The 14,016-nt window shown below is 34.5% G+C and overlaps 1 protein-coding gene across 3 annotated transcripts in view; it reads left to right on the forward strand.

Annotated features, from left to right (window-relative positions):
- Positions 1-10,600, forward strand: part of LOC106872741 (WD and tetratricopeptide repeats protein 1) — a 61,256-nt gene extending 50,656 nt beyond the window's left edge. For all 3 annotated transcript variants that reach the window (XM_014919826.3, XM_014919825.3, XM_014919827.3), the window contains 6 exons: positions 2,180-2,348; positions 2,915-3,097; positions 4,586-4,821; positions 5,687-5,855; positions 7,214-7,406; positions 9,908-10,600. In XM_014919826.3, the coding sequence (XP_014775312.1) occupies positions 2,180-2,348; positions 2,915-3,097; positions 4,586-4,821; positions 5,687-5,855; positions 7,214-7,406; positions 9,908-10,117 (1,160 nt within the window). In that variant the 3' untranslated portion in view covers positions 10,118-10,600. The remainder of the gene's footprint in view (positions 1-2,179; positions 2,349-2,914; positions 3,098-4,585; positions 4,822-5,686; positions 5,856-7,213; positions 7,407-9,907) is intronic.
- Positions 10,601-14,016: the final 3,416 nt, after the last annotated feature.

Here is a 14,016-nt window from a genome sequence, read left to right on the forward strand (position 1 = left end):
TTTCACATAGTTTTAACCTGTAACAAGTTCAATCTCTATCTATTTTTCATTAGCTACTCGTGTTGATTATTCCTAAAATTCATGTTTTTATCCTGATAAATGATTCTTAAATAATAATAAAGGAGTTACGACGCAAAAACGTATATATTTAAATGAACATATTTATCTTCTTCAATATATATTTCAGTATAAAGAATTCATTAAGAGACTTAATAAATCAAAATTTTTTTACACATCTTCAGGAAAAATAAATATTACACCAGAAAATTACATTCGGTTTAAAAATACAAACCATTCATAAGATGTGTAAAGAAATTTTGATTTATTAAGTCTCTTAATGAATTCTTTATACTGAAATATATATTGAAGAAGATAAATGTGTTCATTTAAATATATATGTTTTTGCGTCGTAACTCCTTTATTATTATTAATATAACCAAAAGGATCGATTCTTGAAGAGTCTACATACCTTCACTGTCGTTTTTTTCTGCTATTTTGGTGATGATTTTTTGAGTTAGCTTACGAATTATTTTTGTTGGTAGTTAATTTATAATATATTGATATTGATTCTTAAATAGATATTTTGTATTATATTTTCAAAGATTTTAAGCTTAAAACAAAACCCATTACCATCATCACCATTTTTTTAAATGCTGTTTTACCATTCCAGAACTACCTGGAAAGGTTTGTAGTTCAGGATCTTCCCTATAGTTCTCAATCTTCTGTAATCTTGTTTATGAGACTTGACGGTCTTAAATCTATCTCACCGCCTCCTTCCATATTTTCCTTAGTCTATGACCCTAATGGTTACTTTTTACCATCAACCCACAATGCTTTTTCCATTGACATGCATAAGCTGTTGTAATTGTCTATCCACACCATTAAAACTGTTTTTTTGTGTTATTGTTACTCATTAGCATATACCTTCAGTGCTTAACCACTTTCTCAACTCACTTCAGCTCAAACCTTTGATGTAAATTAGTATTGTGCATTCAACACACTACAACCAGTTTATAGGCAATTGGTTGAGGTTTTAGAGCATAGGATAGATTGCCTTGCAGTCTTTTCTCTGGCTCTCTCTCTCTGCTCTGAGTTCAATTACTACCAAGTTGAACTTTGCACTTCATTCTTCCGGAAACAATAAAGTACCAGTCCTCTACTGGGATCTATTCTTCTGCTTCTGTCTCTCTTTTTCTTTCTGTTTGTCTGTCTCTTTAGATATAAAAATACCCATCATATGCCTTATGTCACAGCTTCATCAAGGATTGCGGGCCTAAAGACAAGGCAATCAGCTCATATGTCTTCAGTCAGTGACCATCTCCTTTCTCTGCCTTCCATGTTTGTCTGCCATACAACATCACATTACTTACATGTACTTCATATGATCTGCTTTTGTGAAAGATTGAAACAGGTTCTTCTTGAGCAGTCTTTTTTTGTTGTTTTTCTTATTAACCAGTATTTAAAGTTTTTTTTTAGCCTTTTCTGTGTTTGTCTTTAGCCTTTTGACTCCAACACACTCATCCACATTTTGAACTTTTTTCTGGGTTCCTCAACGGATTCTACAATGAGGATCATGTCATAAATATCCCAAAGTTTCCAGCTCCTCTAAAGCTTGTTTTAAGTATATTTAATTCCTACATATTCTTTTACTCTTTTACTTGTTTCAGCTTGAGAGCTGTAGCCATACTGAGGCACCACCATTGGTGCTGTTACATCTTCATTTCCTCTTTTAATTGTTGGCATTTGGTGAATGAGGGAGTTTGATGTTGCTGCCCTCATCTGTGTTTCCTGCCATGAAGTTGGTTCATCTAGGACTCTTGCCAGTAAGAGATCCACTTCTGGTTTGAAGAGCTATGGGCCCTTGAATCCTAAACTATTGCAGTATTTGGTCCTTTGATAGCAAGTGCGATATCTTTAGCACTATATACTGATACCCTGTTTTGATGTTAGTATAAATTTTATTGCCAAAGTTGGGACAATCTTAAATGAAACTGCAATACATAATTTCAGAATCTTGAAATAGTATTCCACTGTTTCTAAAATGTAGATTCCTGGATGGTTATTAAGGTGTTGTTGTTTAAGTGTTTTGCAGGTCTTTATATGATACAGACTAACAGTTTCGATTAACAGTCTTTTTGTTATACTTGCTTTTCATCTTCATTGTTTTCAATTCCAACAGAAGCAACTCTATCAACTAATGGCTTCAGTGTACCACATCGAGCAGGTACGAATGGAGTTACAACACCAATGGTGCCAAAATCTAGTAGATCAACATCTCCTTCTTCCTCAACAACTTCATTACAAGCAGAAGATGATCCTGAAAAGTTTAAATGTAGGATTGGGAAAAGGTAGATGTGATGTATTCTCCTTCTGTTCTTTTCGTTTCTTTTTCCATTCCATAAAATGTGTTGAAATATAGATATATTGTATATGAGTGTACACACATGTGCACACACACACAGGTAGACAGACAGACATAAATATAAATACATAGACAACAAACTCATGCAAGTGTATAAACATACATATGTGCTTTCATATACTTACACACACACACACACATACACACACACACACATATACAAGATGGTAAGTGGTGACATGGAGGAAGAAGGAAAAGATAAAGAGGTAGAAGGAGAAGTGGAACTTTATCCTACTCATTAACGACATGGGTTGCAGCATTACATATATGATATAAATGTTTATACACATATACACAATGAATTTCTATTAGTTTCTGCCAACCAGATCAATTGACAAGGCTTTGTTAGGCTTGGGATTACAGAGGTTATAAACATACAAACAAGAAAAATGTTTATTTTATTATGCTTGTCAAATTATCACCTTTCTGACTACTGTTACATACGTTTTTCTTTTGTTTAATCTGAAATCAACAGTACTTTCCCTTTTATAGGTATAAACGAGATACCAAACGTTTGTCACCTCCAGTGGAAGCTCTTAAAAAGAAAGCCAACAATTATTTTGAAAAAGACCAATGTAGGAAAGCCATTATTTTATATAACCAAGCGATTTCAATGATGCCTCATGCTTCAGTTCTCTATGGCAACAGAGCAGCAGCATATATGAAGCGAAAATGGTAAATTCTCTTTATGCATACGCTTTGTTTTTGAGGTTGCATGTACAGGACAAAAATATTCTAGTTCATGTCTACCAAATTTTTCTTGAATTAAAAAGTGGATAAGTATTAAACCAATGTTACTTGCACCATTCTAAATGAAGTACAAATAAGATTAGAGTACCAGTCTAAGAGGGTAGGATGGCAGAATCATTGTTGTTGGTCAGTATGCCTTGCAATATTTGTTCCAGCTCTTTTGCATTCCAAGCTCAAATTCTGTTGTAGCCTACTTATATGATAAATTTAATCTATTGATGGTTTAACACCCACCACCTCACCTTTAGATGCTTTTTATAGAGAAGTCCATTCTATTGCAAGCAATTGGGCCAGGCCTCCAGTTAAAAATACCTCCCTCCCTCTCACGAGTCTTAGAGGCCCTGAAATGGGCAATAGGCATTGTGTTCCATCTTGAATAAGTGATAAAAAAAAAAATGGAATATTGATGAAATTTGTGATGAAATCTTCAGTTTTGGGATATTTAGAAAGAAGGCTACAATAATATGAATTATACATAGTTATCAAAAATACACTGAATTCACACTTTGTTTTGTTCTTCATTTTTATGTCTGCTTTTTTAATGCTAGCATGGGTTAAGTGAGTTGGATGCCCTTCCTGTTGCTAAGCTTTACCTACTTGTCAAATAAAGGATCTTAGACAATTTGTTCACAGGGCAAATGACAACAGCATCACTTGTAGTTCAGTTATTTTCAGAGAAGCATAAATATAAACAAACAAACACACACAAAACAGCTTTCTTTCAGTTCCCTTTTTCCAAACCCACTCGTACCCACTTGGTCTGTTGCCAGTACCGCCTGACTGGCCTTTGTAGGATTTTCGAGCGAGATCGTTGCCAGTACCCTGGACTGGCTCTTGTGCAGGTGGCACATAAAATACACCATTTTGAGTGTGACTGTTGCCAGTACCACCTGACTGGCCTTCGTAGGATTTTCGAGCGAGATCGTTGCCAGTGCCCTGGACTGGCTCTTGTGCGGGTGGCACATAAAATACACCATTTTGAGCATGGCCGTTGCCAGTACCATTTGACTGGCCTTCGTGCGGGTGACACGTAAAAGCACCCACTACACTCTCTGAGTGGTTGGCGTTAGGAAGGGCATCCAGCTGTAGAAACTCTGCCAAATCAGATTGGAGCCTGGTGTTGCCATCCAGTTTCACCAGTCCTCAGTCAAATCGTGTAACCCATGCTAGCATGGAAAGCGGATGTTAAACGATGATGATGATGATAATTTAATGATTCAACAATAGAAACCAATAGAATAAGTACCAGATTTAAAAAGAAAATAAGTACTGAGGTTGATTTGTTTAACTAAACTTTCCGAGGCAGTCCAATGAACGAAACAAGTAAAAGATAAATATGCTATTGCTTTCTTTTTTTTTTTTTATCTTCGTTTATTAGTTTTAATTTTGATTATGTGTTGATCTCTTCATTAGGGACGGAGATTTGTATGCTGCTTTACGGGACTGTCATAGCGCTCTCCAGTTGGATCTCAATTATTTGAAAGCTCATTTCCGTCTGGCTCGCTGCCTCTATGAATTGTCATGGCCCCAAGAAGCTCATGACTGCTTACAGCAGTTCAAGTCCAAATTTCCAGACTATGCCAGAAACAGTGCCTGTGAGACTCTTGACAGAGACATCAAAGCTGCAATGTTTTCAAAAACTGATCATGGTACGAGTTTTACCTTCTTTTCTAAAAGTCTGTGATTCATTGATTTAGTTATGTCATCATATCATTTGATTGTAAAATGTGTGTGTGTGTGTGTGTACTCTGGCTACCAGAGTCTTCTGATAAGGATAACGTTATTTTACATCACAGATCTCTCCAAAGTCATGTTAATCCATAACCCTTTCAGTATTATTGAGCTTTTGTATAATAATAACAATGAAATTATTGTATACAGTGCTCAGGTGCACTACAACTTGTCAAAAGTGCATATAAAGCATACGCAGTAATGTACAAATGTCTGGAAAGTGAACAGTGTAATATACAGTAATAATATACAGTAATCCCTTGCCATATTGCAGTTCACCTATCACAGTTTATTATTTAAGCTTACATCGATTCCTCTGAGGTGTTGTTTTGCATTTATAATAAAATAAATATATACATATTATAAAAATAGTAAAAAAATATACAGTACATTACTGTTTCTACTTCGCAGATTTTCACCTATTGTGGGACAGTTTTGGAATGTAACACTCATGATAGTCAAGGGATTATTGTACATGGTTTTGGCTCCAGTGGTTATTTAGCTAAATCAGCTGTAAAATAAGACTTGATTACATCATTCATATATTTGTATATGCGGCTTCCCATGAAAATACACTCCTTGTGCCTGCTTTTGTTTATCTGACTTTTTTTATTTATATACACACCTGACAAAAGATTGTTCTTATTAATTTATTAATTAATCATCCTGGTAATTACTCTTGATTTGTTAAATCTCAGTTATTACATCTGATCAACTTTTTTTTAAATCAGTTGTATTTAAAGCTGTCTTATGGTCTCCATTCATGTAATTTATCTTTTCTAGATGAAGCCGAGTCAGGGAAGAGTGAAAGTGAACTATCCTCTCGCAAAAAGGCTATGGCAATATCTGAACAGGAGAAAATATGGCGAAGAGATGCTTATGATTATGAGATGAGGTTCTGTGGACACTGTAATACAACCACTGATATTAAAGAAGCTAATTTTTTCGGAAGGTAAGTTGTATTAAATCTTACAAATGGGCATAGAGTATTGTCTGTAGCTTTTGCAGACCTTCCTAGTGGAGGTTGCAGAAAAGCCAAAAATTGTTATTGTTGTAGTAGTTTACCTTTCAGGAGAGAATTTCTTAATTCTATTCACTCTGTGTGTGCATATATGTGTGTGATTTCAAAAGCCATTCACTGATACTCCAATCTTCTCCCTACAGGTGTGCTGTCTCTTATATTCTGCTTTTCTACCACTACAGTAATGGTCTTTGCCACCTCTACTCAGGCATTCCTGTCCTTGCCTCTCTTCACCTCATTGCCTTGCTGATTCCGCCCCCACCTCCAAGTCCTGCACTAATCACTATGTCCAGTTCGTCCTAACCAGAACATCAGCCCCCTTGAATTCCTTCCTTACTCATGTCTTCCTCACAGGTGTTGTATTTCAGAGGTTCAAGAATACTGACATCAATCTTACAGGTCTAGGGAGGCTTGTGAAGGCCATGAGCATTGCCCCTTCCTCCAGACCCAGAAAGTATAAAAGAAATTCAAATAGTTACATATATCAAGGTTTTAATCTGCCACTCATAAGAAATTCTCTATTCTTCATATAACAGTAGTTTAACATATTTTTGGAGCAATAATGTTAATAATATCTCTCTAGATCTTTAGTTTGCTTACAAATTCCCACACAAATTATCTTACTCTGAATAAAACTTTTCTTGGAAGTACTGTGATAACCCCCAAATTTCCAAACTTTTTAATTTTAAATTGTCTTTTAATGCAGTGAAGTCTGTTCTTTATACTTTCTGGGTCTGGAGGAAGGGGCAATGCTCATGGCCTCCACAAGCCTCCCTAGACCTGTGACACTGATGTCAGTATTCTTGAACCTCTGAAACCTGTGAGGAAGACATGAGCAAGGATAATAAATTTAATGACTGTATTTATCTTTGTGGGTAGATTTGGTAGACAAAGACCAAAAGGAGCTCACTCTGTGTGTGTGTGCCCTTGTCTAGATACTAGATGATGGTTGGAAATGAACATCATCATAAAAGTGAGGTTCTATAAAAAAAAAAAAAACGTGTAGCTATGGAAAGATATTACCATGCTTGGAAACAAGTGAGTGTTGGCAACAGGAAGGTCATCCATCTGTAGAAAATCTGCCTCAACACATTACGTTTGATTCATGCAAGCATAGGAAAGTGGACATTAAATTATGACGATGATGATATTCAATATCAACTGTGGCAGTGTTGATATTGAATTATAGCAATTATTCATATTTGTATATTATCACATGTTTATGTATTCTCACTGTTCTGGTGATTTCTTTGGTATTAGAACTGAAAACAATTAATTTTCTTTTCCAGTAATGGTCAATACATTGTTGCTGGCTCCGACGATGGTTCATTTTTTATTTGGGAGAAAAGTACAACCAACATCGTACGGGTGCTACATGGAGATGAGTCAATTGTTAACTGTTTACAGCCACACCCTACTTACTGCCTTTTGGCCACCAGTGGTATAGACCCTGTGGTACGTCTCTGGAGTCCAAGAGCTGAGGTAAGTAACACTCTTTATCATCAAAAATTAGCTATTATAACTGTGTGCGGACAGGATACTGAGTGCACTTTTGCCAAAGGACAAGAAGCTGAACAGACATAAAGACACAATGCCAAACAGACATGAATGGACAAAATAATAAAAAAATTAAAATATTCCTACCTATATAGTTTACTGACCATTTTAGTCTGTCAAATGGTCATATTATGGGAATAAAATGATTATCATATATTTTAATTTTCATATGTCTTTTCAGCATCTTATCTGTTCAGCATCTTGTCCGTTTGGTATCACATCCATGTAGCGTTATAACTTATCCTCGCTTAAGATGAAAAGAACGAAATTTATTTGTTGGTTTTAGTCATTGGACTGTGACTGTGATGGGGCATCATCATGGCTGTAATCCATTAAACCTATAAAATTCTACTTTAAATTGATCATACTGGCCTCAGTGCTTATTTAAGTGTGGTACTTAATTTCACTGAATATTTTATTAAGTAGCTAAGTTACTTTTTTGATAATAGCACAGGTTTTCAACTGGTGGTATTATGTCAGACACATAAACAAATTCTCTCTCTCTCTCTCTCTCTCTCTCACACACACACATTTCTTTTGTAGAAAGAACCATAAGAGCTAAGAGACAAGTTGGGAAAGACTTGAGGAAATGTGGGTAGCAGAGAAAATATGAACTGGCTAGAAAAGAAGTTAGATGTAATGTATATTTACCAGGGAGAGATGCAGAAAGAAAGCAGTTTGCTAATGTTCTATGATGTGAGGATCAGAGGCATAAGTGTTTTGGATTGCTAGGTAGTGTATTAGAGAGAATCAAGGTGTAGTTGGAAAGATGTTTGTATAGAATGATGACACACGTCTCTTATTTATTTCTTTATTGCCCTCAGAGGGCTAAACAGAGAGGAGACAAACAAGGACAGACAAAGGGATTAAGTCGATTACACCAACCCCAGTGTGTAATTGGTCGACCCCAAAAGGATGAAAGGAAAAGTCGACCTCGGCAGAATTTGAACTCAGAACGTAATGGCAGACAAAATACTGCTAAGCATTTCACCCGGCATGCTAACGATTCTGCCAGCTAGCCGCCTTCACGCACATCTTTTATTGACACTGAAAAGAAATGACTTAGTTCTTGTAGAAAAATCTGTAGATTTGTATAAGAAATTTGAGACATGAGAGCAAAGTATGGAATTGAAAGACTTTAAAGTAAACTTAGGAAAGACAAAAATGTTTGTAAATGGAAACAAAAAAAGCCAGAACTCTGCTACCGTCAAGGAAATATTTGTGCTTAGTGTGCAGAAAAGATTTAGTAGGAATTCTGTACAGTGTACTCAATGTAAAGAATGTTTGCACAAGAAGTGTAGTAGAAATATAGGCGAATGAATGGAGAACTTTGTATGCAGCAGATACACTGGGGAAATAAGCATGTTAAGTATGCAAATGCCCAGATCTCTTTGAAGTAGTTAAAAATTTCTGTTACCTAGGTGATTTAATTTGTAGGAGAGTTGAGCGTTTCAAAAGTACAGTAGCCAGAAAAAAAACAGGCTGGAAAACATTCAGGGAACTATTAGCTCTGCTGTTTACAGAGGGTTTCTAAAGACAGATTGTATGTTGCTTGGGTATGAAGTTTGATGTTGCATAAGAGTAGACATGGGTCCTGAATGCAGAGGATTTCCAAAGACGAGAAAAATAAAGTGAGCTTGTTCTGTTGGATGTGTAATGTTAGTGTGCATAAATGATGGAGTACAACTGAGCTGAGAGAAAAACTGAAAAAAAAAGAGGAGTTGCATTTTCCCTAGCTCTATACATTCTGAGCTCAAATCCTACAAAGATTGACTTTACCTTTCATCCTTTCAGGGTCAAGAAATAAGTTCTAGTTGAGCACTGAGGTCAATGCAACTGACTTACCTCTTCCCCTAAAATTACTGGCCTTATACTTGGTGATATTGATAGAGTGCAATTGCATACTGCCCAAGAATCTGTTTTTAAAACATCAAAATCTGAAGAGATTTATTATGGTTCAACTGAAAAAAAATGTACATAGAATTAAATTTTTTTTCTTATTCTTCCAATTTAGAAGAGATTCTTAAGATATTCACTCAGGCATGTAAATATTTTACTGGAAGGCAAGTACGGGTTTGACTATGTAGTAAATATGTTTGCAACTGCATGGTTTTGATTCAATCACACTTTGTGGTACCTTGGGCAAGTGTTCTTTACCATAGCTTTGGACCATCGCCTTGTGAGTAAATTTGGTAGTTGGAAACTGTGTCTGTGTGGATATTTTCATTGTTCTGCGCTGAGCTATGGTTGGTAATGTTTTTTGACATTTCCACCCACAAATTGTCGATAATAAATATTTGCCTTTATTTATTAAGGCAAATAAATATTGCCTTAATTTGGCTCATGCTAGCATAAATAATAAATACTTCAATAATGTTTCTAATATTTGGAGAGGTAGTTAATTTTTCTCCTTTTCACCTTTCCAGGATGGGACAAAGAATGAGCGAGAAATTGATAACTCAGATGATGCAGCATTAGCCAACCAAAGAAGAATGAATGCAGACCCACTGGAAGTGATGCTGATGAATATGGGATACCGGATCACTGGAGTATTAGATATGGATGATGAAGATCAGGAGAGTGGACCGTCTACAGATAGCCGAAGTGAGCAACATTTGCAATGTCGGCCTAGTTAGGTGATATTGGACTTATGGATTAGTTTTAATTGAAAGCAGTTATGCTTTCATTCACATGGCCAACTTAACTTTTTGCAATGAAAACACAAACAGTTATTAAAATGGTTGTAAAGGAGATATAGCAGAGTTTTTCCCCTTGTTCATCCTAATGGGTTTTTTTTTAACCAACCAATGCCATTCCCTTTTTTTATTTTATTTTACTGATGTTTTCTTTACCTTAAACCTACATTACTTTGTGTGTGATTTCTTTTTCGTTATTTTTTCTGATTTCACATAAAATTAATTTCCTTTGCATTTAATTTTATTTATTTTTTTCACCTGTTATTGTCAACATCACACTTATTTTTTTTATATTTTATTTTATTTTTTTAAAAATTAGTTTATGATCGTTTTGCACATGTTTACCACCTGGAATCAACGTGCATTTAGCATATAACAGGTGTTTTAACTTAGGTGAATAAAAAGATTATGCTGGAGAAAGTATTAGGGTGTTTTTTGTTTTGTTTTTTTTTTTTCCAATCAAAATTGCAAAAGAAAAGAAGTCAACTATTTGAAACTCTGCATTGAACAGAGAGATGTTTTTCTATGCTGTTTGTAATAAGAATAATTAATATTATTATGATATTAATAAACCCACTTGAAATAGGGCTCCATTATCACCATACAAATTAAGAACCTTTCTTGTCTATTTTTAAACACCATTTGGAATTTAGTCTTGCATATCATACAGGACTTCCTTTTTATTAATTTGGCTTGGTTAACTTAAAAGATGCAAAGTACTGTTTTGTTAAAAAAAAAATAATAAATTATTGATGATATAATAAAAAGAATGGAGAATTGTAGCAATTTGTTAGAACATTTTTCTTTTATTTGTGGCAGGTGCCATGGTGAGGTGATAAATTTTCGGCAAATCGAAGCCACAGCCTGGTTTCAATTCCTACCCAGAACCATATCATTTCTGACACTAATGCCTTTGGGGAGGGCATGAAGATCACAAATCCCATGTCATTTTCTCAAGTCTGAGGCATGCATCATGTCTGCTGAAAGAAAGATTTACATCCTATGAAATATTAGTGGTGGAGCTGTTATGAAGTGGTATTCTTTCATCTCAGTGTTTCTACAAACATTTCTTTCATATTGGACTTGTGATATTTGAGCAAGAATTTTTTTTTTTATGTAGTTATTTTTAACCCTTTAGCATTCGGATTACTGTCAAATGTAATGCTTATTTATTCACATTGTTTTGAATTAATCATGCATTATCTTGTAGTTTTGATAATGTGATTATTTTTATAATAACATTGTAGTAGTGTATGTGTGAGAGGCTGCATCTGGCCAGTTTGAACTTAAAACAGGTAGAATATGTAGGCCAGATATTACTGGTTTAAATGAATCAAAGTTTATGTTTAAGATAGAAGAGGTGAAATAGTTGAGCTGATCTTGTATTAGTGGCATTAAAAAATAAAACCATGATTTTTCTTTGAAAATATTAGTAAAAAAGAAAAGGGTTTTTTCTTTTTAAAAGAAGCCATTTATAAACAAGTTTCATTTTATTTTTTTAGAAGTTACTTAGTAACAGAAGGGCAGTACCTCTCATGAGCTTCACATATTCTGGCAAGATTGATGCTTAATTTGAACATGTCAGTTAACATCTGCCGGAAGAGAAAGATCAAGGGGGTGCCTTTTAGGAATGAAGGCTAGGTAAAATGTAGTGGAAGAAGGAGAGAGAGAGCAAGGGATATCGAGTGATCCAGGGTAGATGTATTCAGTAAAGTAGAATCGTTTTTGATATTGGTTGAATAAGCAGAGAGAAAAAAATATCTGAGTGAATCTTTACAAATCACAATCAGCTTGATCTTTTGGCTGCAATCTACAATATGTTTGTTCTCCAGCAGCCATATTCCAATGAGGGCCTTGAATTTCTTTGCATTTTCAAATGACAAGAGCAGGCCTGATCTTTCAGGTTGCAGTTTGGCAGGCCAGCTCCTATTCAAACCGTCCAACTCATGCCAGCATAGAAAACAAACATTAAATGACAATGACATTGATTCTTAGAAGAGAATGCACGGCTTAGAATTTCTAGTGAGTTTGAGAGGTTTTAATTTTGTTGTTTATCAAGTGGGTATATGATACAAAAATGTTTTCTTGCCTTAAGTAGGGAATATTATTTGGAGTTTTACACTGACTTCCATTAAAGAATGTTTTCAAGGTTTCTGTTGAAGGCAGCAGCTCATATCTAGCATAAATTATCTAAATTGCAATGGAAAGAGGCCTTTGTATGTGTACTTGGAAGGTTAATGAGTTAAGTGTGGTTCCATCTGCATAGGAGATGAAGTAAGAAGTGACAGAGAAAGCATTAATGTATAGCAAGGAGTGTAAAAGATATAACTGACCCTGGGGTACATCAGAATTTTTAGTGTTAGTAATCTCTTGAGAACACACAATCTATCCAAGGTATGAGAGATGAAATTTTGAAGTTCCTACTTGTAAAGACTCCAGACCATTCATTGACTGGAAAATCAGTGTTGTACCTGTAGTCTAAAAAGCCAGTAGCTTAAGTAGAAATTTCTCAACATTATAAATATAGTTGAATATTTCCTGTCAAAAGCAACAGCATTCTTCTCACTGAAGTTCTTTTGTTTAGTCTGGAGGTAAAAGCAAGATGGGTAGCAGATGTGGCTTTATCAACACAAATGTTATTTACTCCCATATTAGTCCTAGAGTGGTTTGACTGCTACATAATTAGTGGCCTTACAAATCTTTACAATTGTTTACTTTGATCAAAGGAGAGTTGCAATTTCGATGAAGTGTCCAGATAGGTTGACAAAAGCCTTGTGCTGGTTTGGGTCAAGGTGGTATGAAGTGGCAACAGAAAGAAAAAAATGTTTCAGTACCAATGAGCAACATATTGCTTAAGCAAAGTTCTTTTCTTTTTGGGTGTGGAGCACTTTTTGGTCTTGAAACAAAATATTCATTGTAAAAGAACTTAGAATACTTCCAAAATGAGGAACTTTCATAAGGTCATCAAAAATCATATTTAGTGTTTATACATGTTTCATTTTGTATTATATATAACTAGACTGTTTTAAAAATTAATTTTCAGGTCCTCATAACACACTATTTTGTTGTTAGTGAAAAACATATTGTGGTGGCATGAGGATAAAAGTGATGTCAGAATATGAGAGTATAGAAGTATTATTAATCTAAAAGTGGAGCTGAAAGTAATGCAGAAAAGATTAGCGAGATTATTCCTTTTTTCTTATGTTGGCTTTATTAGTGAAGTTTCATGTATCCATAATTTTTCTATCTCTATCGGCTTAAAAAAGAAAACAAGCAGTAAAAAAAAGCAGATTGTTTCTCTCACTACTGAAGTTAAATCAAATGTAACGCAATTGTTTAAATGGTTTGTCTAAAACAACAGGATAAACTATCCCCTAAAAGATTGGTACAATAACTTCCTGTCAAAGGCAATCGTTATTTTTGAAAGTAGAGAGAGGTCATGGTCAGAGAAAAAAAAGCCATGAACATGCATTACTTGATTTTCAATGAACACTTTGTTGATTAATAAAAGTACATTGAAATTGCTTTAGAGAAATTATTTTTTTCTATATAGAAAAACAATTTTGATTTATAACTAGCAGTAAAACAAGTTGATGGAACCTTGTGTAAATTTGATAGGAAAAGTAATTTCATTATAATAACTTTTACATGTACTTTCAAAGCAAGTCTAAAACTTTTCCTGATATTATTTGAAATGGAAGAGTTATAAACAGAAAAATATAAATATTGTATACATCAGTAGGGAGATTGGAAATAGGAAAATGTTTTGTATGGATAAAAAAATTGCATATAAGTTAGAAAAAGAAAAAAATCTTTTTAATGAGACAATGAGAATAAAA

This window comes from Octopus bimaculoides, chromosome 2 (genome assembly GCF_046866305.1).
Source record: "Octopus bimaculoides isolate indiv1 chromosome 2, ASM4686630v1, whole genome shotgun sequence".
Lineage (NCBI taxonomy): Eukaryota > Metazoa > Mollusca > Cephalopoda > Octopoda > Octopodidae > Octopus > Octopus bimaculoides.